This window comes from Podarcis vaucheri (genome assembly GCF_965113315.1).
Source record: "Podarcis vaucheri genome assembly, chromosome: 2".
Lineage (NCBI taxonomy): Eukaryota > Metazoa > Chordata > Lepidosauria > Squamata > Lacertidae > Podarcis > Podarcis vaucheri.
In genome coordinates this window covers 119,188,488-119,214,692 of record NC_138760.1, presented here as the reverse complement: position 1 = coordinate 119,214,692, position 26,205 = coordinate 119,188,488, and the positions used below count along the sequence as shown (strand labels likewise).

The 26,205-nt window shown below is 47.1% G+C and overlaps 1 protein-coding gene across 3 annotated transcripts; it reads right to left on the bottom strand.

Annotated features, from left to right (window-relative positions):
* Positions 1–1,081: 1,081 nt before the first annotated feature.
* Positions 1,082–26,153, bottom strand: APOM (apolipoprotein M). 3 transcript variants are annotated; one of them, XM_082210785.1, is made up of 8 exons: positions 25,977–26,153; positions 18,760–18,787; positions 12,991–13,133; positions 9,645–9,718; positions 5,784–5,882; positions 4,502–4,600; positions 3,089–3,129; positions 1,082–1,199 (listed from the first exon to the last, which is right to left on the bottom strand). In XM_082210785.1, exons 1-7 carry the CDS (start codon positions 26,015–26,017, stop codon positions 3,104–3,106), a joined length of 510 nt encoding a protein of 169 aa, XP_082066911.1. In that variant the 5' UTR covers positions 26,018–26,153; the 3' UTR covers positions 1,082–1,199; positions 3,089–3,103. The 3 variants fall into 3 exon arrangements, with proteins under 3 accessions (XP_082066911.1, XP_082066912.1, XP_082066910.1); XM_082210786.1 differs by lacking the exon at positions 25,977–26,153 and adding an exon at positions 25,676–25,707; XM_082210784.1 differs by lacking the exons at positions 18,760–18,787; positions 25,977–26,153 and adding an exon at positions 15,517–15,726.
* Between the last annotated feature and the right edge of the window lie 52 nt (positions 26,154–26,205).

Sequence of the window (26,205 nt, the reverse complement as noted above, 5' to 3'; positions counted from 1 at the left end):
GGAAGAAAGGGGTTCATCATTCCTCTGGAGGCTACCAGTGCTCGTCAGCAAATACCCCCTGCGCTGTGGGTCCCTGCCTTCCCCCCCTTCCTCCTTTCAGCTGGGCTTGCTGTCACTTTTCATAACTCAGCTGGGAGGCAAAATGATTTACAGCAGGGCCCACAAACTTCATTCATTAACACTGTGTGTCTATGTGTATTTGTGGTGGAACACGGGAGGCAGTTCATACATCATGCGAAATATTCATGTCGATTTTTAATTGCATTTTTATTGCTTCTTTTATTTTCTTGTTTTGTATTTTATTGTATGGAATTGTATGCAATAAAATACTATAGCAGGGTGGCGGGGTGAACATACTTTTGGCCGAATTCCTTTGTGGGGACCATGCTAGTAGTGGGTGGGGCCAGAGACAAAAAATGGGAGGAGCAACTGATGTGACTAATCACAGAATCATAGAGCTGGAAGGAACCACAAGGATCATTTAGTCCAACCTCCTGCAATGCAGGAATATTTTTGCCCAACATGGGGGCTCGAACCCTGCCAATTAAGTCTTGTGTTCTGCAAACTGAGCTATCCTTCACTGCTTGGTGCAGTTTGCTGCATTCTCCCTCCCCCCCCCCTTTTTTTAAAGAACCGGTGTACAGCTTCCGGATCATGTGGCCAGCATGACTAACCAGAGCAGCGCATGGAAACGCTGTTTTCCTTCCCGCCAGAGCGGTACCTATTTATCTACTTGCACTTTGACGTGCTTTCGAACTGCTAGGTTGGCAGGAGCAGGGACCGAGCAACGTGAGCTCACCCCGTCGCGGGGATTCGAACCGCCGACCTTCTGATCGGCAAGTCCTAGGCTCTGTGGTTTAACCCACAGCGCCACCCGCGTCCTGTGTTTGCTGCATTCTAGCCACACAAAAGTTGGGTTTCTATCCACACACACATACACACAAGCACACACCTCTCCATGCAGACAAGCAAGAGGCATTACCGCAGTTAAGGGACACATTCCAGCCAGGCAAAAGCACTTGAGGAAGTGCGTGGTCTGAGGAGAATCCCAGAGGCCGGACACAGAGACCTGGAAGTCAACTTTTGGCTCAAAGGAATTTTATTCAACACCACAAGACGTGTAAAACCACCCGCATCCCCAGTGAGTGAGGCAAACGAACTTCTGTATACGGTTAAGTCCAGCCGCAGCGGGTCCAAAGCTGAGGTGAAAACAAGAAAGGAAGGAATGAGGAGGGTTGGTACTGAAAGAATCTGAGGTTTTGTATTTCATTGGTTTCGTGAGCAACTGGGGAACTGGTAAGAAGATACCAAAAAGCAAAATTGCCTGTCGATGACTCCCGGCGTCTGTTACGAGATCAGGAGTGCCCTGGAGGCTTGTTGTACAATCCTTTCTCTGCTGGGCATTGTATGCAAATCTCCCCTCCTCTGCCTTTTCCAACCTAACCATGGTGCAGCGTTAAACGTGTACTGACACAAATGTTTTGAGCCTCATCTAGTAGCCACTGATTGCTTCATCCTTCATGAATTTGTCTGATCCTCTTTCACAACCACCCTGAGTCACTGCCCATCTTCGCTACTTCCTGTGTGAGCAAAATGCACCATTTATGCAAAAGCCCTTTCTTTTGCCTGAAGCTTGCGAGATTCAGCTTCAGTTGATGAGCCCGGGTCCGGCAGTATTGAGAGATGGAGAAAAACCGTTCTGCCCCCGTGCTCTTCATAACTTCGAACACTTCTACTGACTGAGCTCTGGCCCTTTTGCTAAGGCCCTCCTGGTTTCCCCTGCGTGAACTTGAGGCTGTGACCCACCCTGGAGAAGAATTCACAAAGCAGCCCTGCATTCCAGGGGCAGGCTGATATTGCTGAGCCACAGACGTTCGCCTGCAAGCTGGGGAAGGGATGTAGCTCGGTGACAGCGCAGCTGCCCTGCATCCAGAAGGTCCCAGGTTCAGACCCCAGCTTCTCCAGGCCAGGGCTACGCTTGTCTCCTGCCTGAAACCCTGGAAAGCCAGAGCCAGCCAGTGAGCTAGCTTGGCCGGTTGTCTGACTCTGAATGAGGCATCTTCCTTTGGGTGGCACTGAACTAAGTTCCACTCAAGAGTAGCGCCATTAAAATTAATGAACGTGAGCAAATTGGGTCTACTAATTCCCATTCTAGACAGCATCTTAAAAAGCAGAGACATCACCTTGCCAACAAAGGTCCGTATAGTTAAAGCGATGGTTTTCCCAATAGTGATTTATGGAAGTGAGAGCTGGACCATAAAGAAGGCTGATCGCCGAAGAATTGATGCTTTTGAATTATGGTGCTGGAGGAGACTCTTGAGAGTCCCATGGACTGCAAGAAGATCAAACCTATCCATTTTTAAGGAAATCAGCCCTGAGTGCTTTTGGTGTGAAAAATAAATACAGTTGTATCTTGGATGTCGAAAGGACTCCATTCCGGAAGTCCGTTCAACTTTCAAAACGTTCGGAAACCAAGGTGTGGCTTCCAATTGGCTGCAGGAAGCTCCTGGGTTTGTGGTGTTTGGGAGCCAAAACGTTCGAGTTGCAAGGCGTTCAGCTTCCAAGGTATGACTGTAATGGCATTTGGGTTTGAAGGCTGAAGAGAATGTTTACTTATAAAAAGCAGTTGTGTTGAGTGTTATATTGAAGCAGATGAGTTGAATATTGTTTATATATAGCTGACAGATGAAGAACCAGAAGTGCTTTAGTATCTTAACCTTATTTATTTATTTTCTCTCTATTTTAATCCTTCTCTCTCTCTCTCTCTCTCTCTCTCTCTCTCTCTCTTTTTCTTTTCACCTTCTTTTCCTCTGGATCTATATTTTAATTTTACCTAGATCAACGTATTTGTTTAGCCAAAAAACATGTTTGATCATCATCTTTGTATCTCTCTTTATAAAATCTAATAAAATTTATTCCAAGAAAAAAAAAAGGGGAGCTAGAAGCCAACCCTGATCTATAGGATCAGGGACATTTCTTTACTATTAGGCACCCTAAGGTTTGACTCATACCACAGGGAGATGGTGATTTTAGGATGGTAGGGAAGTCAAATATGTATTTGGGTTGGGGACAGGATGGCTTATCTTACCCAAGGAGTTTGAGGTCAAAATGCTTGGAATTCACAGGCACCTGAAAGAGAGAAAGAGAGAAGGCCAATGAGGATTAGTACACAAACGTTTGCAAAGTTAGTTGTGACTCCGGTCTTTGGAATCCAGAAGTGAATTTTGAGTCTGCAGGGCAGAGCGAGGGATGGGAATGTGAAGTTGTTTTCATAGCCGGGTGTGTCACGGACAAGAAATCTTGCTCTCCTCTAACTCTGGGATGTTGTAGCTGAGCTATAATGACAAGATATCGCTTTGCTTAGGGCAAGTGTGGGGTACACAATCTTGATTTTGGGGTGCTTCGGAAACAGCCTCTGTAGAAAGGAGCAGTCACATCTGACTAAGGTTGACTAGGCGCCCTACATTGCAAAGGACTGTCCGCTGTTTGAAACAGTCCTCCATCGGAAAAGCTCTCCAGTCCAAATCCAGTTTGGAGGTGCAAAAGAAAGAAGCATGGGGAGGGGGCTTGGAAGTTGCCCATCGGCGGTTACCACCTGGGCAACAGACTCAGTGGTCTTCCCCACCGTGGCGAGAGACATGTTGTACAGTACTGCTATCTAAATCCTAATAATTATTTCCAAGTTTGCATCAATCCATATTCAGCGGTACCTTGGTTCTCAAATGCCTTGGTACTCAAACGCCTTGGTTCTCAAACGCCGAAAACCCGGAAGTAAGTGTTCCGGTTTCCGAACATTTTTCAGAAGCCGAACGTCCGATGCGGCTGTCGGCTATTGTTTACAGGGCACCTGCACCAATCAGAAGCTGCGCCTTGGTTTTCGAACATTTCAGAAGTCAAACGGACTTCCAGAACGGATTAAGTTAGGCGCTTTTTAAAAAAAACTATTTATTTTGCATTTTTGTTTTTGATTCTTTTTTGTTTAATTTGTTTTTGCCACTGTGTGGAGCCCAGTTCAGCTACTTATTGATTGCGTGACTGCAGAAATGGATTTAAAAAACCCCCGCCCAAACAATGACTATCGTTTAATTTTAATTTTTATCATCTACAATACTGTCTTATTTATTTTGTAGTACAGTACATTGATTATTGCTTTCATTTTATGGATCAACGGTCTCGTTAGATAGTAAAATAGTTAAATTGCTGTTTTTTTGGGGGGGGCTATTTTTAAAAGCACAGAACGGTTTAATCCGTTTTGCATTGCTTTCTATGGGAAAGCGCGCCTTGGTTTAGGAACGCTTTGGTTTTGGAACGGACTTCCGGAACGGATTAAGTTTGAGAACCAAGGTGTATAAGTACCACTGTATAAGTGAACCTATCTGTGTTTTCTTTTGTCCTCTCTTTGGGGTGATGCATTTGTGACCACCCTCCATCTGAGAGATGCTAAAAGCGGAAAAGTTGCAACAACAGGTAAAGCATCACCCAGTTCACTAGTAATACCTACCTTGGGTCCTGGGTATAAGCAGGAATTCGTTCATGTCAAGGCAGGAAGCTTTGCCTTTGAAATCAGAAATACAGCCCTCAGCAGGGTGGAGGACTCGGGCTGGGGAGAAAGGACGAGCGCAGCTCAGATGCAAGGACATTTCAATTCCAAGATTCGTTACCCTAACCCATGGGTAGGCAAACTAAGGCCCGGGGCCAGATTTGGCCCAATCGCCTTCTAAATCCGGCCCGCGGACAGTCCAGGAATCAGCGTGTTTTTACATGAGTGGAATGTGTGCTTTTATTTAAAATGCATCTCTGGGTTAGACTTGTCTGAAAGATCAGCGAGCCTCTTCAGCAAAGGATCAACGGTGTCTCTACAAATGTCAGCATAAAAAGGACATCTAAAAAATACCGTATTTTTCACTCCATAAGACACACTTTTTTCCTCCTAAAAAGTAAGGTGAAATGTGTGTGCATCTTATGGAGCGAATGCAGGCGGGAGGCTCTTGCTGGAGCCGTGCTCTCTTTAAAGATTTTCCGCAAGGTGGGAGAAGGGACTGACGGGCTGCCCTCTGTCCTTTCCCCCACCTCCCGGAAAAGCCAGGCTCTGCTCAGCAATCCCTTGTAAGGGCTCCCTTTCGTCCCTCATCCCGCTTTGCTGGGAAGTCAGCAGAAAAGGCGCTGTGCAGCTGTCGCTCTTGCTCTGCTGGCTTCAGCGAGAGCTGCACAGCTTGCTCTGCTGGCTTCTCGGCGAAGTGGGAGGAGGGACGGAAGGGTTTAAAGCAAGAAAGGCAAGAGTCGCTTATATGCTCTGCGCAGAATTCCCCCCCCTTGCTTTCCCCCTCTAAAAACTAGGTGCATCTTATGGTCAGGTGCGTCTTATGGAGCGAAAAATACGGGGTGTGTTTGGGGCTTCCTATTTCCCCCAATGGGCAGGCGCAAAGTCTCTGTGCGTACAGGACTCTTCTATAGGAGACTTCCAGAACCGGTGAGAGCAAGGCTGAACTTCTAGCAAGAGTAAAAGCCCTTCTTGCGTTTCTGGATGCGAGGATATAGAGATATGTTGCTGGAGTGGCTATGTATCTCCCATTTTCTATGTTTTTATAATCGGGGACTCTCATCTCTGGGTTATTTGTAGGGCATAGGAATTTGTTCATTTCTCCCCCCCTCAAAAAAATATAGTCCAGCCCCCCACAAGGTCTGAGGGACAGTGGACCGGCCCCCTGCTGAAAAAGTTTGCTGACCCCAGCTCTAACCCAATTAAGCTCCCCAGTTCAGACATCTGTGGATGAGGGACTCACAATACAGAAGGATCCTCTGGTAGTCTCGGTCTGTTTCCTGGACAATGATGGAGTCAGGGCACCTGCCAGAGAACAGCTCTGTCCTCATGTGAGGGCGGCCTGGAGTGGGGAAGTCGGAGAGAAAGAAACATGTTCATAGGTCAAGAGAGATGGGAGCTGCAGGTCGAGGCTGCAGGCTGATGCACAGATTTCCATGGTGCAGCCTTCCCAGGACTATACCACTTCAGAATGCAGGTGAGAAAAATAACCCATTTACTCAAGTCGAGGTACATACCAAACAAATTCAAGCAACTGAATGTAGAGGTAAATTGAGGGTGGTGCTGTGGGTTCAACCACAGAGCCTAGGACTTGCTGATCAGAAGGTTGGCGGTTCGAATCCTCGCGACAGGGTGAGCTCCCATTGCTCAGTCCCTGCCCTGCCAACCTAGCAGTTCGAAAGCACATCAAAGTGCAAGCAGATAAATAGGTACCCCTCCGGCGGGAAGGTATACAGCATTTCCGTGCGCTGCTCTGGTTCGCCAGAAACGGCTTAGTCATGCTGGCCACATGACCCGGAAGCTGTACGTCGGCTCCCTCGGCCAATAAAGCGAGATGAGCACCGCAACCCCAAAGTCGGCCACGACTGCACCGAATGGTCAGGGGTCCCTTTACCTTTATCAATATCCTGGAAGCCCAGCTCATGTTAAGATAGTTCACTTTGCAGGGAGGCAGAGCACGTAGACAGTGAAGCAGGACTGCTCAGTATGGCTGCGCACCCTAGTTCCCTGTGGGTTACTGGGGCATGCAGCCAAATGCAGCAGGATTTAATGCCACCCCAGGCCTAGTAAAGGTAAAGGGTAAAGGGACCCCTGACCATTAGGTCCAGTCGTGGACGACTCTGGGGTTGCGGCGCTCATCTCACTTTATTGGCCGAGGAAGCTGGCGTACATCTTCTGGGTCATGTGGCCAGCATGACTAAGCCGCTTCTGGCGAACCAGAGCAGCACACGGAAACGCTGTTTACCTTCCCGCCATTTATCTACTTGCACTTTGATGTGCTTTCGAACTGCTAGGTTGGCAGGAGCAGGGACCGAGCAACGGGAGCTCACCCCGTCGCGGGGATTCAAACCACCAACCTTCTGATCGGCAAGTCCTAGGCTCTGTGGTTTAACCCACAGCGCCACCCAAATACAGCAGGATTTAATGCCACCTCAGTCCCAGTAGGGCTATACAAAAACAGAAAACCTTGGGCACAGGGTATTGGGATATACCCAACGTTCAAAACTCCCATTGTTCTAGGTGCATTTTGGATGGATAATTTCATTAGTGCGAGCTCTGGGTGTGGTACTGTGCCTATTAAAACTGCAGAGTGGAAGGAAAGGAGGGCCTTTTCCTGCCTCCGCACGTCCAGCTACTCTCTGCAGACTGGAGAAGAGACCCTCTTAAGAATATTAGGGGGGTGGGCAGGGGAAGGACTAGACCATGTGAAAATGAATAGAATATTTTAGCGCAGTCCACTCATTTTCAGCTTTGTATTCTTGTTATAAAAAAAGTGTGCCTAGACATTCCGTTGCTGCGCCCATAACCTAGGTTTAAGGTGCCATTTAGCTCCTAGCTTTCATTTCTCATTTGCTAACAAAGGCTATACCAGTGTTTCCCAACCGGTGTTCCGCGGCACACTAGTGTGCCGCCAGACGTTGCCTGGTGTGCCGTGGGAGGGAGGCGGGCGAGTCGGGCGGCGAGAGGCGGGGCGGCGGCGGCGAGCAGCGGCCGCCCAGCGCGGGGCTCTCGCCGTCTGCCTGCCTGGCTGCCTGCCTGACGCGCAAACCCCCGGCGCAGGCGCCCCGCTTGTTGACACGGGAGGGGATGGGGGAGAGGAAACGCTGCTGGTGTCGCTGCTCCTCGGCGGCGGCTCCTCCTCTCAGCCCGCCCTGCCTATATTTGCACCAATCCCCGCCCACTAAAGCATTCGCGCCTCCCAATGGGAAGCCTTGCCGGGCGGCGGGTGCTGCTGCCTGAGAGTTCTGAAGCCACGCCCACTTTCCCAGAGACTGGCGGTTCTGAGGGATCCAGGGCAGGGCCGGCGCGCGCGCGCTTCTTGCTGCCCGGGCGCTTGCTCTAATCCCGCCTTCCCTGGGAGGGAGGGATGGCGGTGGCCGCGAGCGTCCGGGGTGGGGCGCGCGCTGGCTCTCCCTGGCGGCCCCCGTGCCTGGCGTTCTATCAGTGCGCCTCCTCTCTCTTTCCCCACCCATCCTCCACGTGCTGCGCTCTAACCCGGAGTTAGAAGCAAATTAGAACACGCCCCCCGTGTGTGGTGTGTTTTTTGTGCTGCTCCTCTTTTTTTAGGGCTTTTTGGCGGCTTTTGGGACGGCGTCGAGGGGTGGCCGCCTCAGCTGCCGCCGTCCCTGAGTCCCTCGCTCTGCTGCCTCCTCCCACCCCGGCAAGGGGGAGGGAAAAAACTTTCACTTTTGTGCGTCCCTCCCGGCGTGACGCTGTGCGCTGACGTCACGGGGCGGGGCTTTAATGGTGGTGTGCCGCGAGATTTTTTTCCGGTAAACAGGTGTGCCGTTGCCCAAAAACGTTTGGGAAACACTGGGCTATACCATGCTATTTTTCTGAACTGGGGCTGGCCCGAGACATTTTGCTGCAGGAGGAGAAGGACAAGAATCATAGAATCATAGAGTTGGAAGAGACCACAAGGGCCATCGAGTCCAACCCCCTGCCAAGCAGGAAACACCATCAGAGCAGATGACATTCTCCTCCCATTTCCACACAGAGAAGCTGGCTGGATTTGCGGATTAATCTTAGATCAACACGGGCAGTGTCTAAACAAAGTTTACCAAACAAACAACTAGTTTTGTTGAGATTGTTGCTACCAAAAACACTGGAGACTGGAGCAACTCCCCCCCTCCCCGGAAACATGGGAGGTTGGGGAGCAGCATCTATTTTTAATACAGTTTGTTTAAACTACATTTGATAATCGTCTGGCAGTGCAGTATATCTACACAAAAAATGCACCTATGCTGGATGCATTCAAACACTTCCATTAGATGCAACCCTGGGCTCAAAGAAGAAACCAAAGGGCACTGTGTGCTACTTGGGAGGAGGATCACTTGACTTGTGTAAGTTGGAGAACAAAGAGCATCAAAGTGGGGCTGCTGTGGTCTCTGTGGGACAGAAACCAAAACCTACTGTATTTTTCGCTCTATAAGACGCACCAGACCACAAGACGCACCTAGTTTTTGGAGGAGGAAAACAAGAAAGAAAAAATTCTGAATCTCAGGAGCCAGAACAGCAAGATGGATCGCTGCGCAGTGAAAGCAGCAATCCCTCTTGCTGTTCTGGCTTCTGGGATAGCTGCGCAGCCTGCATTCGCTCCATAATATGCACACACATTTCCCCTTACTTTTTAGGAGGGAAAAAGTGAGTCTTATAGAGCAAAAAATACGGTAATTGAAATGTGGATTTCTGCTCTTACTGCTTCAGCTCCTGGTCTCTGCTAGCTGACAAGTGAATGTTTTATTTTCAGAGGGCGATTGTAAGAAGTTCTCCTTCCACTGTAGAATTTTCTTAAGAGTTTAACTTAATCCCCGTGAACAAGAACGTTACCACCTTCAAAACGCAAAAGGACTTGAACAGCAAATAATAAAAAGGACTACTTCGGAAAAACAACAAAAACGGGCAGTGTCTTCAGCGGCTCCTGAGGTATGCAGTCGGCAGGCCACATGACACTCGCAGTCCTGCCCCCTAAACACCTTGCTGCTGCTTCTCCCTACCTGCAACGCTCCACCCTCTGCCTGCTGAGAGGGCCAGTCCTGTTCTGAGCTCAGCTTTGAGAGTGGGCTTGTCAAAGGAGCCATTAGAAAAGGAAGTTCTGCCTTACCTTCTGTAGCCAGATCAGCACTCTGCTCCTTAAGTAAGTAAATCCATGATTTGGGAACACATTGGCCTGTCTTCCTGAGAGAGAGAGAGAGAGAGAGAGAGAGAGAGAGAGAGAGATGGATAGATGGCTAAACAGCCAAATGTAATGGATTCTTTGAGGTAGGTTTGGTAAGGCAGGGTGTCAGAGACAACTGAGAGGCCTTGGGGGGGGGGCCTCTGAACATGTTACCTCTTAATTTATTTTTAAATCCTGCATATTTTTCAATATCACTCCAGCTGACGTAACAATACACTCAATTAAATACCAGGATTTCTCATAGCTACAACATGCATCTTTGGCAAAGTACCCATCTAGATTTTTCCTTGAAAAAAAGTGATTTGGACAGATGGAAGAAAAGGGCTATGGAAGGACAGTGATACGGCTCCCCACCCCCCACAGAGAAGAAGAAGACGAAGACGAAGACGAAGACGAAGACGAAGAAGAAGAAGAAGAAGAAGAAGAAGAAGAAGAAGAATTATTATTTACACCCTGCCCATCTGGCTGGGTTTCCCCAGCCACTCTGGGCTCCTTCCAACAAAATATTAAAATACAGTAGTCCATCAAACATTAAAACCTTCCCTAAACAGGGCTGCCTTCAGATGCCTTCTAAAAGTTTGGTAGTTGTTGTTCTCTTTGACATCTGGTGGGAGGGCGTTCGCCACTACCGAGGAGGCCCTCTGCCTGGTTCCCTGTAACTTGGCTTCTCGCAGTGAGGGAACCACCAGAAGGCCCTCGGTGCTGGACCTCAGTGTCCAGGCAGAATGATGGGGGTGGAGACGCTCCTTCAGGTATACAGGGCCGAGGCCGTTTAGGGCTTTAAAGGTCAGCACCAACACTTGTGCTCGGAATTGTGCTCGGAAACGTACTGGGAGCCAATGTAGGTCTTTCAAGACCAGTGTTATGTGGCCTCGGCGGCCGCTCCCAGTCACCAGTCTAGCTGCTGCTTTCTGGATTAGTTGTAGTTTCCGGGTCACCTTCAAAGGTAGCCCCACGTAGAGCGCATTGCAGTAGTCCAAGCGGGAGATAACCAGAGCATGCACCACTCTGGCGAGACAGTCTATGGGCAGGTAGGGTCTCAGCCTGCGTACCAGATGGAGCTGGTAAACAACTGCCCTGGACACAGAATTGACCTGCGCCTCCATGGACAGCTGCGAGTACAGAATGACTCCCAGACTGCGCACCTTCAGGGGCACAGCAGAAGGCATGTGGGTGATGCATGTCCAGAAAACATAGGCGATTAGCCAACAACAGCAAAGCCAGGCATCTCCAGAGTGGCAGTGGGGCCTTGGCAAATGCCCAATGATGCCAGCTCCTGGTGTTGGTTCTTCCATTGTAAGCACCAGCGCATGGACCTGGCCTTTTTTGGTGTGACCTCCTCCCAGTGTTCTTCTGCAAGGACTGGGGGTGTCTACTGTTATTTTAAAACTTAGGGTGCACAGACATTGGGGAAACACACTCCGCAGAAAACCAATCTGTCGCCTTTCAAAATTTAGGAAATATTCCCTGAGAAAATTACGCTTCATTTGAGTTCATTTGAGCAATCCCGAAGCCATTTCCTCTCATCTTGGGAAACCTTTTCCAATATTTTCTTTCACTTGCAGATCCTGCAAATCGGTCTGGCAAGTATTTGTTAAAGGCAAAGCAGACCTGTCAAAAGAGAATCTACTGTGTATCAGTAGGTATTTACCATTTGGGAGGAATAGCCCTGACTAGCCAGGAAACAATCGCCAGCAAACATTCTCAGGTACCTTGACAGACAGGAGATGAGTTACACGCGCAAATTTCTGTTGTAGACCCACCTCCTCCTGTGATGCTTGTGTGATGCTTTTGGCTGGTTTTTGGCTAAGAGATTGGGCAATTTCTAAAGCCTTTAAAAGTTCTTGTACATCTTGTTCTGGGTCCTTGCCTCCTTGCAAAGCGGGGCAGAGGCACTGTTGCAACAGAAAAATAAATATCTTCCTTGCTCAGACTTCCTGCTTCCATCCATTTCTCTCTGACTGATAACGGACTTAGGTAAAGGTAAAGGGACCCCTGACCATTAGGTCCAGTCGTGCCCGACTCTGGGGTTGCAGCGCTCATCTCGCTTTATTGGCCGAGGGAGACGGTGTACAGCTTCCGGGTCATGTGGCCAGCACGACTAAGCCGTTTCTGGCGAATCAGAGCAGCGCACGGAAATGCTGTTTACCTTCCCGCCGGAGTGGTACCTATTTATCTACTTGCACTTTGACGTGCTTTCGAACTGCTAGGTTGGCATGAGCAGGGACCGAGCAACGGGATTCGATTCTCTGCCAACTCCAATTTTTTCTACAACACTACCAACTTGGGGGATCCTCTCCTACAAAATCTCTGATCTCCCCCTCCCCTCAAGGTATCCACAGAGCAGGTGGGGAGTCCTACGTAGAGAGTCCCATTTGGATCTTTTGCCTTGTCGAAACATCTTGAGTCCTGTGCTCTGCACATGCTCGAGAAACAGTCTTAGAATCATAGAATCATAGAGTTGGAAGAGACCACAAGGGCCATCGAGTCCAACCCCCTGCCAAGCAGGAAACACCATCAGAGCACTCCTGACATATGGTTGTCAAGCCTCTGCTTAAAGACCTCCAAAGCAGGAGATTCCACCACACTCCTTGGCAGCAAATTCCACTGTCGAACAGCTCTTACTGTCAGGAAGTTCTTCATATGTTTAGGTGGAATCTTCTTTCTTGTAGTTTAGATCCATTGCTCCGTGTCTGCTTCTCTGGAGCAGCAGAAAACAACCTTTCTCCCTCCTCTATGTGACATCCTTTTATATATTTGAACATGGCTATCATATCACCCCTTAACCTCCTCTTCTCCAGGCTAAACATGCCCAGCTCCCTTAGCCGTTCCTCATAAGGCATCGTTTCCAGGCCTTTGACCATTTTGGTTGCCCTCCTCTGGACACGTTCCAGTTTGTCAGTGTTCTTCTTGAACTGTGGTGCCCAGAACTGGACACAGTACTCCAGGTGAGGTCTGACCAGAGCAGAATACAGTGGCACTATTACTTCCCTTGATCTAGATGCTATACTCCTATTGATGCAGCCCAGAATTGCATTGGCTTTTTTAGCTGCCGCGTCACACTGTTGGCTCATGTCAAGTTTGTGGTCAACCAAGACTCCTAGATCCTTTTCTCATGTACTGCTCTCAAGCCAGGTGTCACCCATCTTGTATTTGTGCCTCTTCTTTGTTATTTCCCTACACCGGCCCTGGAGAGCCTTTGCTCAGCCTGGGTCCCCTGGGAAAGTAGTGTGTTTTGCGGGGAAAGGGCCAAAGGGGAAAAGGAACTCACAGTCGGATGGCAGCTTCCAGTTGCAACCGCTCTGGGCTGCTGGTTTGTGTCATGCTGAAGAGGCTGCTGTCAGTGCTGGCGAACGTCTCCAGTGAGGAAGGTGATGCTGCGGCTGCTGCAATGAAGAACCACCTGCCAATATACTGCAAAGGGGAGAACTGAGTCACACCTGGGGACAAAGCAGGGCCAGCACACCCATGAGGCAAGGTGAGGCAGCTGCCTCAGGTGGCAGGATCCACAGGAACAGCAGATTCAGCCTCAAAGAAATGCGTCACCTGCTTCTTCTGCAGTGACATGACCTTTAATTCTCACTTCAACCATTGGATAAGGTTGGTTTGATTCCCACACCTTGTTTTCAGTACAGTGGTACCTCGGGTTACAGGCGCTTTAGGTTACAGACGCTTCAGGTTACAGACTCCGCTAACCCAGAAATAATGCCTTGGGTTAAGAACTTTGCTTCAGGATGAGAATAGAAATCATGTGATGGTGGCAGTGGGAGGCCCCATTAGCTAAAGTGGTACCTCAGGTTAAGAACAGTTTCAGGTTAAGAACAGACCTCCAGAACGAATTAAGTTCTTTAATAATAATAATAATAATAATAATAATAATAATAATAATAATAATTTATTTATACCCCACCCATCTGGTTGGGCTTCCCCAGCCACTCTGGGCGGCTTCCAAAAAAATATTAAAATACTGTAATATATCAAACATTAAAAGCTTCCCTAAACAGGGCTGCCTTCAGATGTTCTTAACCCGAGGTACCATTGTATAGATCTTTACTTTTCCCTTGTTCCCAAAGTAGAAATTAATTTCTCCCTTTTTCCTGGTGTAGACCTTCACTCATCCCTTCTTCCCTGGCTGCAGGTGGGGCCACATTTTGTGGTTCGCCTCAGATGTCTTGGCCTTGGGCCAAACTACATGTTACATGCAAAAACTGTGTCTTTTAACTTGGATGGCTCTTTCCCAAGGTATTCCCAACCTTCTTTGGCCCAGGGCACATTTCAAAACCTGATAACGTATAACGAGCACCACAAAATACCCATTTCACAGAAGAAGAAAATGGTGATGCTAAGAACCCCCACCTACATGGCCATGGCCACTGTTAGTCCTACTCAGAGGGGAGCCATTAAAATAGGGTTGCCATATTTCAAAAAGTGAAAATCTGGATACAAAAGTTGTTGAGCTCCCCACCCCCCAATGACGTTTTTTAGCTATTTTTTTTTAAAGGAAATTTGGCAAAAAATCAACACTTCCGAGATGGGTTGCCATACGCCTGGTTCTTCCCGAACATTTTACTGATTTTCAGAAATTCCATCTGGACAAATCTCAGATATGTCCAGGAAATTCTGGACATATGACAGCCTTACATTAAAATTAATGGCTATGCCTAACTTAGGCACATTAATTTTAATGGGTCTACTCTGAGTAAAAGTTAGTTGGCTATAAATCATAAATGCAGGAAATAGCCACTTAGCAAACAAACCTCCAAAGCCCCCCCCCAAAAAAAACCTGATTAAAATAATTAAAAAGCAGAAGGACAGGGGGTGGAATTAAACATGACACTCATTGATGTACGTGTGTACAGAATGAGGTCTGCTTGCACAATGAGACTTTCTCCCCCTTTCCACCTCCTGCGAGCCCCCTGAACCCAGTGGCAGGTCTCAACTTTCAGCAGCAATGCCTAAATTAACCCCCCACCCCCCGCCTCTTGCCTTCCATCCTACACAATAATTGCAGTGCCCCTGAGGCTCCGAACCAGCACGACCAAAGCTGTTGCACTTCCTTAAAGCCACCTCTGATAAACCTCCTCTACTGGGGGGGGGGGGTGGTAAAAAAAATACAGTGGTACCTTGGTTCTTGAACATAATCCGTTCCGAAAGTCCATTCAACTCCCGAAACGTTCGAAAACCAAAGTGTGGCTTCCGATTGGTATAAGAGCACCGGAAACAATAGCTGATAGCCGCATCAGACCTTTGGGTTCTGAAAAATGTTTGAAAACCGGAACACTTACTTCTAGGTTTTCAGTGTTCGAGAACCAAGATTCCACTGTGATGGGAAAATAATAGTAGGATTAATAGTGATAATAATAATGTGCATTTTGTCTCCCCACCCCCCAAATGCTGGATGAAGGTCTCCTCATTCGTCAAGGGTTCTACCTGCTTGAACACAGAAGCATTTTAATTATGGGCGGCTCCCAATTGAGTGTTAAAAACAATACAGCATTAAATATTAAAAAACTTCCCTAAACAGGGCTGCCTTCAGATGTTTTTTAAAGATAGGGTAGCTGCTTATTTCCTTCACATCTGAAAGGAGGGTGTTCCACAGGGTGGGTGCCACTACCAAGAAGGCCCTCTGCCTGGTTCCCTGTAACCTCACTTCTCGCAATGAGGGAACCGCCAGAAGGCCCTCAGCGCTGGACCTCAGTGTCCGGGCTGAACGATGGGGGTGGAGACGCTCCTTCAGGACATTTAAGAGGCTTCCACCTGCCGTCAACCCCAGCTGCCCTCCATCGGCTTCAACTACCTGATCTCGGTTCAGCTCGCTGGCATGCAGCTTCGCGGGACCCTCACACAAGGAGAGAGCATCCACAAGGACCCCGTAGAGGTAGAAGAGATAGCACCACAGACCCTCCATTGCGGGAATGGCAGGCAATTCACTTGGAGAATCCACCTCTGCAAAGAACATCCTGCAAGGCTCACCTTTGCCCCCTGCCTGTTAAATGTTTAGCTCTCTGGGGTCTAGAGTCCAGCCAGGGCTGCCCTGTGCCTCACAGCAGAGGCAGAGATTGAAATCCAGAAAGACCCTACCAAGCATAACCGGGGGCCCTGAGAGCAAACAAAGGAAGCAGTGTTTCTGATGATGGGGATGTTATTGCAGGAAAACAGAGATAATCATTACCCAATGGAATGCCTTTTCCCATATCTCCCTTTGTGTGGTCCCAACAGCAGGGGTGGCCTGTTACAGGGTGAAGCAGGAGAAGGTCTCCTCTGTGGTAGCCCCCCATTTGTGGAACTACCTCTTTCCCTGACTTTTTTTTTATATATGGCAGCTTAAACACATATTTTTACATAGCAGTTTGGGAATAGGTCTGTAAGTGGGCAGAGGAATTCAAATGCTCGCTGCTGATTTCTTGTCTTGGTCCGCTGAGGATTAATTAATTGTTTCATTTTTTTATACTGTGTTTACTACTCTGAAGAGTAGTCTATAATTATAGCCAAGTAAGCACATATTTGATATCAAATAGGGATTTTCTCTAGATTAATTTGGCCACTCCAGTGACCCTGTCATTGATTTGAAAGGGAGGTTGGTTTTCTCCTGCTGTGTGCGGTTCGATCCACAAATGTAGCTGGCCAGTTAATATCAGGTGCATTTTAGCTTGTCTTCTCCTAACTGCCTGTGGGACACGGGTGGTGCTGTGGGTTAAACCACAGAGCCTAGGACTTGCAGATCAGAAGGTCGGCGGTTCGAATCCCCACGATGGGGTGGGCTCCCGTTGCTCAGTCCCTGCTCCTGCCCACCTAGCAGTTCGAAAGCACCTCAAAGTGCAATTAGATAAATAGGTACCACTCCTGCGGGAAGGTAAACGGCGTTTCCGTGCGCTGCTCTGGTTCACCAGAAGCGGCTTAGTCATGTTGGCCACATGACCCGGCCGGCTCCCTCGGCCAATAAAGCGAGATGAGCGCCGCAACCCCAGAGTCGGCCACGACTGGACCTAATGGTCAGGGATTCCTTTACCTTTACCTTTACCATTTACCCCTGCCTGCCTGCTCAGTTTCTGAGCTCATGAATCATCTGCTTCCCAAGCACCCTTGTCCTTCTGCTCTTTTTTTTGCCAACCATACAGTATAATTAATATGCCCTGAGGGTTCCTATGCATTAAGCACAATAAGCGATGAGACCAACAAATGTGAATAATGTAATGGACTCCAAAGAACAAACATGTAAAAAAATGACTGAATAGTAACACTGCAGAACAACCAGCTATAAATAGATCCTTTTCAACCTTACATCTTTTTCAAATATGTCCTAGTCAGTCCTAAGTTCCCGAGAAATGTTTTCCAAACAGTCTCCTTTGGGTAATGTGTCCATATAATTCCTCTTGTGCATTGGTGGCTGATAAGAATTCTGTTAGCTAAGTTATTTTCTCTCTGGAAAGTTTTAAAACTCCTCCTGAATGTTAATAATGGGGCAGCCAGATACATTTCATCAGAAAGGGTATTCCACAAATAGGGAAAGGACACCATCAACCGGGAATATATATGGTCCTATTAGAGATACAGTGGTACCTCGGGTTATATACGCTTCAGGTTACAGACTCCGCTAACCTAGAAATAGTGCTTCAGGTTAAGAACTTTGCTTCAGGATGAGAACAGAAATCGTGCTCCGGCGGCGCGGCAGCAGCAGGAGGCCCCATTAGCTAAAGTGGTGCTTCAGGTTAAGAACAGTTTCAGGTTAAGTACAGGCCTCCGGAACGAATTAAGTACTTAACACGTACTACTGTACAGTCATACCTCGGGTTAAATATGCTTCAGGTTGTGCGTTTTCAGGTTACGCTCTGCGGCAACCCGGGAGTAACGGAGTGCGATACTTCCAGGTTTCGCCGCTCGTGCATGCACAGATGCTCAAAATGACGTCATGCGCATGCGTGGAAGCGGCAAAACGTGACCCATGCACGGGCAGACGCGCCGTCGCGTCTTACGTTCTATTCAGGATGCGAACGGGGTTAAAGGACGGATCCCGTTTGCATCCTGAGGTACCACTGTATATTGTTCTGCAATACAAAGATGGCTCAATATATTATGCTGCCTGAGGCAAAGGACAAGACGATGCCTGTCCCTTCATGTACAAAGTTAGAAACACGGCAACATCCTCCACAGCACTTGAGGGTAGCAGACAAGCTTAGTGCAGGCTACATTACACATACAGATGTATTACAATATGCAGCTGCTTCTTGCATCTGCTGCCTGAGGGCCTAATGAGTTTCAGGCTGTAAACTGAGGGTACATATTGACTCAGTGTATCATGACATGAGAACAGCTCAGCCAATAGCAAGGGTGGGTGGATTTAAAATGTGATTGACAGGCAACACCCACGCCTTGCTGTGGGAAACAGTGTAGACTGGATTGCATAGGCAAAAACTGTGGCAGTGATTTGGAGAGAATATGGGCTGTGCCTCATAAGTTATTGCTTGTTATTCAAATTAATTTATTTGGGTTTCAACGCATGTACATTTCAAATCTGAGGACAGCAAGTGTTGAGGTCAAGCCTTATTAATACACACACACACACACACACACACACACACACACACACACAGAAACCATGTTTACAGCTGCAAACTTTGCTCCATTCTTCAGTGATTGAGAGCAGAAAGTGGCTAAGGGCTGCCTAATAATAATAATAATAATATTTAATAATTATTCTTGTATTAGTTGTCCAAGGCAGGTAAGTTTCTAGGCGACTTAGGAAGTTTATGCAAAACTTTTTTTAGCCTTCAGTATGTTTCACGTACTGTACATTATATTGTAATTCTTACCACAACCCTGTAAGGTAAATCATTTTTGTCTCCATACCGCAAATGGGGGGCTGAGAGAATAGCTGTCTGTCTTAGGGCCCCTCGCCTTGAGTTGGTGGCTGATGGGAACTGAGGGATTGCTCATTTGTAGACCAGATCCCGTCATTACATGCATACATACAGACATCCTAATCATACACGACTGGGAGAAATACCGGTGCAACTTTTCATAGCATACAAATGCGGATAACCTCATTTGTTGAAAACAGCTGTTGAAGCCTGGAGGCGTTTTTGCAATATTTTATATATATATATATATATATAGGTTTTGGTGTCTTCGGGTGTCTTCCCGTGTAAGAGTCGGGGTGTCTGTGCGACGTTTCGACGAGGTCTCACTCGTCATCTTCAGGCTGGTGCTTTCGGCTTCTTGACACCCGAAGACACCAAAACCTGCATTCCTGTACCCGTGAAAATCTACGAAAGCAAATATATATATATATATATATATATATATATATATATATATATATGCAGGTTTTGGTGTCTTCGGGTGTCTTCCCGTGTAAGAGTCGGGGTGTCTGGGCGACGTTTCGACAAGGTCTCACTCGTCATCTTCAGGCTGGTGCTTTCGGCTTCTTGTTACTGGAACAGAGCAGAATCTGGTGTTTGAGTTCCTATAAATACTGTTGAGGGGTGTGGTGTATAGCCTCCAACGTTCTGGGCAGAGAGGAAGTTCCTAGATTAGTGTGTCTTTTCTTCTTTTGTTCCTTAATTACTTGAGGGATATCTTGAGTGATTTCATGAGTGATATTCTGAATACCACTGGGTGGGTCATTAAGTGTAGATTAGTTGCTAAAGCTTTCGTGTCTTGACCTCTTGAGCTTGTGAAGAGTTTTTCTGAGAAGATGGCTGTGCTGCATTTAGTTGTGCTCTGGCTTGGCTTCGTGTATAGGGGCGAGCTGTGATTTTGTGCCTTGTGCCAGCCAGATCTGTGTAGGGATTGCAGGGGGGTGCAGCATCCGGAGGTGCCACTATAGTTTGGCTACTGGATGGAGTCTGTAATATGTCTGTGGAGAGGGTCTGGGTTTGGGTCTGGTGTGGTTGATTGGTGACGGCGTTCTGTGTGCCTCTGGTTCTGGTGTCGGTTTTTGTGGGGAGGGCTAATTTCCAGATGTCTGGCAGGCGGGACGTGTCGTCACGCTTGTTCATGTTGTGAGGGTGTTTCTCTATCTCGATGGCTTCCATGATTATTCTCTTGTGGTGATGTTCCATGTTAAAGAGCAATTTGGAATCTGCAAAATTAATTTCGTGTCCTGTTTCTTTCATGTGTTGGAAAAGAGAGGAAGTTTTTTCTTATTTTTTGACGGCATTCTTGTGTTCTGCGATACGTGCATTTATTCGTCTGTTTGTTTGTCCAATGTACGTGGCTGGGCAGACTTTGCAGGGTATTTCATAGACCCCTTGGTTTTCCAGCTGGATTTTGTCTTTTGGGTTTCTGAGGATATTGGCTATTTTTTGGTTGGTGCAGAAGGCTGTTTTGATATTGTGTTTATGGAGGATTTTGCTAATTTTGTCTGTAGTGCCCTTGATATAAGGGAGGAGGGCCATGCCATTGTTTTCTTCTGTGTCTTGGTTTTTGGGGGGTGTTTCTTTTTGGATTAGCTTCGTAACCCTGTTTTTCTGGTATCCATTGGCGATTAACACATTTGAGAGATTCTGTAACTCAGTTGTCAAGTGGTCTTTGTCAGCCAGGCGTTTGGTTCTGGAGATGAGAGTCTTGGCTACGGAGTTTATTTGTGCAGGGTGGTGGTGTGATTGTGCATGTAAGTAGCGGTTGGTGTGTGTTTTTTTCCGGTAGATAGTGTGTCCTAGGGAGCCATCAGGTTTTTTGTAGATTAGGACGTCCAGAAAGGGGAGTTGGGAATAGGTCTGTAAGTGGGAATAGGTCTGTAAGTTGGGAATAGGTCTGTAAGTGACGTCCCCTTTCTGGACGTCCTCGTCGAAACGTCGCCCAGACACCCCGACTCTTACACGGGAAGACACCCGAAGACACCAAAACCTGCATTCCTGTACCCGTGAAAATCTACGAAAGCATATATATATATATATATATATATATATATATATATATATATGCAGGTTTTGGTGTCTTCGGGTGTCTTCCCGTGTAAGAGTCGGGGTGTCTGTGCGACGTTTCGACGAGGTCTCACTCGTCATCTTCAGGCTGGTGCTTTCGGCTTCTTGTTACTGGAACAGAGCAGAATCTGGTGTTTGAGTTCCTATAAATACTGTTGAGGGGTGTGGTGTATAGCCTCCAACGTTCTGGGCAGAGAGGAAGTTCCTAGATTAGTGTGCCTCTTCTTCTTTTGTTCCTTAATTACTTGAGGGATATCTTGAGTGATTTCATGAGTGATATTCTGAATACCACTGGGTGGGTCATTAAGTGTAGATTAGTTGCTAAAGCTTTTGTGTCTTGACCTCTTGAGCTTGTGAAGAGTTTTTCTGAGAAGATGGCTGTGCTGCATTTAGTTGTGCTCTGGCTTGGCTTCGTGTATAGGGGCGAGCTGTGGTTTTGTGCCTTGTGCCAGCCAGATCTGTGTAGGGATTGCAGGGGGGTGCAGCATCCGGAGGTGCCACTATAGTTTGGCTACTGGATGGAGTCTGTAATATGTCTGTGGAGAGGGTCTGGGTTTGGGTCTGGTGTGGTTGATTGGTGACGGCGTTCTGTGTGCCTCTGGTTCTGGTGTCGGTTTTTGTGGGGAGGGCTAATTTCCAGATGTCTGGCAGGCGGGACGTGTCGTCACGCTTGTTCATGTTGTGAGGGTGTTTCTCTATCTCGATGGCTTCCATGATTATTCTCTTGTGGTGATGTTCCATGTTAAAGAGCAATTTGGAATCTGCAAAATTAATTTCGTGTCCTGTTTCTTTCATGTGTTGGAAAAGAGAGGAAGTTTTTTCTTCTTTTTTGACGGCATTCTTGTGTTCTGCGATACGTGCATTTATTCGTCTGTTTGTTTGTCCAATGTACGTGGCTGGGCAGACTTTGCAGGGTATTTCATAGACCCCTTGGTTTTCCAGCTGGATTTTGTCTTTTGGGTTTCTGAGGATATTGGCTATTTTTTGGTTGGTGCAGAAGGCTGTTTTGATATTGTGTTTATGGAGGATTTTGCTGATTTTGTCTGTAGTGCCCTTGATATAAGGAAGGAGGGCCATGCCATTGTTTTCTTCTGTGTCTTGGTTTTTGGGGGGTGTTTCTTTTTGGATTAGCTTCGTAACCCTGTTTTTCTGGTATCCATTGGCGATTAACACATTTGAGAGATTCTGTAACTCAGTTGTCAAGTGGTCTTTGTCAGCCAGGCGTTTGGTTCTGGAGATTTAGCAACTAATCTACACTTAATGACCCACCCAGTGGTATTCAGAATATCACTCATGAAATCACTCAAGATATCCCTCAAGTAATTAAGGAACAAAAGAAGAAGAGGCACACTAATCTAGGAACTTCCTCTCTGCCCAGAACGTTGGAGGCTATACACCACACCCCTCAACAGTATTTATAGGAACTCAAACACCAGATTCTGCTCTGTTCCAGTAACAAGAAGCCGAAAGCACCAGCCTGAAGATGACGAGTGAGACCTCGTCGAAACGTCGCACAGACACCCCGACTCTTACACGGGAAGACACCCGAAGACACCAAAACCTGCATTCCTGTACCCGTGAAAATCTACGAAAGCAAATATCTCACCTCTACGGGGAGGAAACCTTCCAGCTGACAAGAACCTACGAGAAACTAGAAATCCGAAGAGCCACCATCTTATGTGATCTCCTGTTCCTACGCAACTGCCGAGACAACAACTTAACTCCCACATGCTTCCAACTTAAATTCCACTCTAAAACCCCAGCTACCGAAAGGATCCTGAAACGAACTGAACTATCCCTAATCAGAAACGAAATACATAAGAAAAGATACCTACTAAACCAAACCAACAAAGATCTGCTCACTCTTCACCTCAAACTATGTAACAAAATCCACCCTGCACTCTGGGACAAATGCAAACAACTAGCCGTCTGGAGAGCTGAAACTGAGACCTCACACAAGACAGACAGACACACCAACAAACTCTACAAACTAGAGAAACGCCAGAAACCCAGCCAACCTCCACAACAACCCATGAAACAAACAGTACATAACATATCAGACAGGATCCTCACCCCAACTGAAACCAAAGTACTCTCCAAAGGTTTCAACTTTGCAGTCGCCCCCAGACGCATCCCCACGGAAAACATCATATGCGGAGTCGAAGCCAGCCTGACCAAAATTGACCCAGATGAAGCCAATAAAATCAGACTTGAAGTCACCAACATCCTTTGCTCCAGCAAACCACCCAGAAGCAATTTACACAAAGAAGAACAGAAAGCACTCACCAACCTGAGGAAAGACAACAACATAATCATTCTCCCAGCAGACAAAGGCAACGCCACTGTTGTGATGAACACATCGGACTACCAAGCAAAACTATCAAATCTACTCCAAGACCCTACCTACCAACCTATAAAAACAGATCCCACCACCTATCTGGAAAAAACCACCAAATCCAAAATAAAAGCCTCTCCTATCAGTGAAGAAATCCAGCTAAGAATCATCCCCAGAGAAAAATCTTCCAGATGCCCCAAACTCTACGGTCTCCCCAAGATACACAAAGAAGGAACACCACTCAGACCAATAGTCAGCTCCATAGGCTCACCTCTACAAAATCTCGCTAAATTTCTCGCTAAGCAACTTCAGCCCTATGCAGAATCCATCGCTTCACACGTTACTAACTCCTTCCAGTTCATAGAAACAATAAAGAAGCAATACCTACATCCCGATGACCTACTTGTGAGCTTCGATGTTGTATCTCTCTTCACTCAAGTGCCCATTAATGAAGCCTTGACAGCCATTCAAAACAAATACAACCCCCCCAAATACATCCTGGACCTGACCAACCACTGCCTAACCAACACGTACTTCATCCACAATGGACAAAGATACAAACAGATAGAAGGAGCACCTATGGGATCACCCCTCTCACCGGTCATCGCAAATTTGTACATGGAACACTTTGAAACCAATGCTTTAGACAAGTCAGAACACAAACCCAAACTTTGGCTCAGATATGTTGACGACACCTTTGTAATTTGGCCACACGGGAAAGAAAAACTAGATAGCTTCCTCACACATCTCAACAGCCTACACCCCAAAATACAATTCACTATGGAAATAGAAGACAACAACCAACTCCCCTTTCTTGACGTCCTAATCTACAAAAAACCTGATGGCTCCCTAGGACACACTATCTACCGGGAAAAAACACACACCAACCGCTACTTACATGCACAATCACACCACCACCCTGCACAAATAAACTCCGTAGCCAAGACTCTCATCTCCAGAACCAAACGCCTGGCTGACAAAGACCACTTGACAACTGAGTTACAGAATCTCTCAAATGTGTTAATCGCCAATGGATACCAGAAAAACAGGGTTACGAAGCTAATCCAAAAAGAAACACCCCCCAAAAACCAAGACACAGAAGAAAACAATGGCATGGCCCTCCTTCCTTATATCAAGGGCACTACAGACAAAATCAGCAAAATCCTCCATAAACACAATATCAAAACAGCCTTCTGCACCAACCAAAAAATAGCCAATATCCTCAGAAACCCAAAAGACAAAATCCAGCTGGAAAACCAAGGGGTCTATGAAATACCCTGCAAAGTCTGCCCAGCCACGTACATTGGACAAACAAACAGACGAATAAATGCACGTATCGCAGAACACAAGAATGCCGTCAAAAAAGAAGAAAAAACTTCCTCTCTTTTCCAACACATGAAAGAAACAGGACACGAAATTAATTTTGCAGATTCCAAATTGCTCTTTAACATGGAACATCACCACAAGAGAATAATCATGGAAGCCATCGAGATAGAGAAACACCCTCACAACATGAACAAGCGTGACGACACGTCCCGCCTGCCAGACATCTGGAAATTAGCCCTCCCCACAAAAACCGACACCAGAACCAGAGGCACACAGAACGCCGTCACCAATCAACCACACCAGACCCAAACCCAGACCCTCTCCACAGACATATTACAGACTCCATCCAGTAGCCAAACTATAGTGGCACCTCCGGATGCTGCACCCCCCTGCAATCCCTACACAGATCTGGCTGGCACAAGGCACAAAACCACAGCTCGCCCCTATACACGAAGCCAAGCCAGAGCACAACTAAATGCAGCACAGCCATCTTCTCAGAAAAACTCTTCACAAGCTCAAGAGGTCAAGACACAAAAGCTTTAGCAACTAATCTACACTTAATGACCCACCCAGTGGTATTCAGAATATCACTCATGAAATCACTCAAGATATCCCTCAAGTAATTAAGGAACAAAAGAAGAAGAGGCACACTAATCTAGGAACTTCCTCTCTGCCCAGAACGTTGGAGGCTATACACCACACCCCTCAACAGTATTTATAGGAACTCAAACACCAGATTCTGCTCTGTTCCAGTAACAAGAAGCCGAAAGCACCAGCCTGAAGATGACGAGTGAGACCTCGTCGAAACGTCGCACAGACACCCCGACTCTTACACGGGAAGACACCCGAAGACACCAAAACCTGCATATATATATATATATATATATGTAGATTTTCTTTTTAACCAAAAGTCCTGTTTAGGGGACACTGCCTCAGGTTGGGTGGGGATCCCTGTACTTTTTAAAAAATATATATTTATTTAATTAATTAAATAGTTTTAGTGACGGTGACAACTAAATCAGTTTCAAATTTGCAATACGACTATTAAAAACAAGGTAGGCATGCCACAACTAGCCAACTGAAGGCATGGATGCTGTCAGAAGATTTCCTCAAATGCCTGGGCACATAACCAGGTCTTCAGGAAACTGTATCCTAGAGGGGAGCTCCAAAACTGGGGCACCACCACCGAGAAGGCTCCCCCCCCCAATTGCCTCAGCTAAAGATGATGCCTCCAAGAGAGCCTCCCCTAAAGACATTCATCTTATCCCAATGACAAAGAATATTGGTGCGTTCCATTGGTTATTATGGGATAATATGCAAGTTCTGCCTGTGTGTGCGCCCCATATTTTGGACTTCCTACATTCACACACAGGAGAATTCCAATCATATCTAGGCAGAAGTAATTCCCAAGTGAATTTAACGAGGCTTGCTCCTGGGTAAATGGGATTTTGTTCAGGTCGGATACTGTTGCTAGGAAACAAGGTAAACAAAAATGGCGGCGACAGGATTGGTTTTCGGGTTACAAGGGGAGCATGCCCTAAACAAACATGGCGGACAACGCAGCTTTCCCGTGCCTGTAACCAACATGGCGGGCAAACTGGCTTCACCAAAGGGTGTTTGTCCTGCGCCAACATCAAACTCCGCAGCGCGCTTCACTTCCTTTTGAGTTACCTTTCACGACCGGGCGCTTGATGAGGCGGAAGCTGCGTCATAAGGGTAACGTAATGACGTCAGGAGAGCAGGGCGCAGGCGTGAGTTTATTAAGCTCCTCCCACTTCGCTCTTTTAAGCATTTATTTGGGAGCAATAAAGCCTCCGTTCGGATACGGGGAATTGTTTTAAAGCACATCCCGACCCAAATTATGGAATGAGGGAACCAGACCCGTGAAGGCGGTCATGGA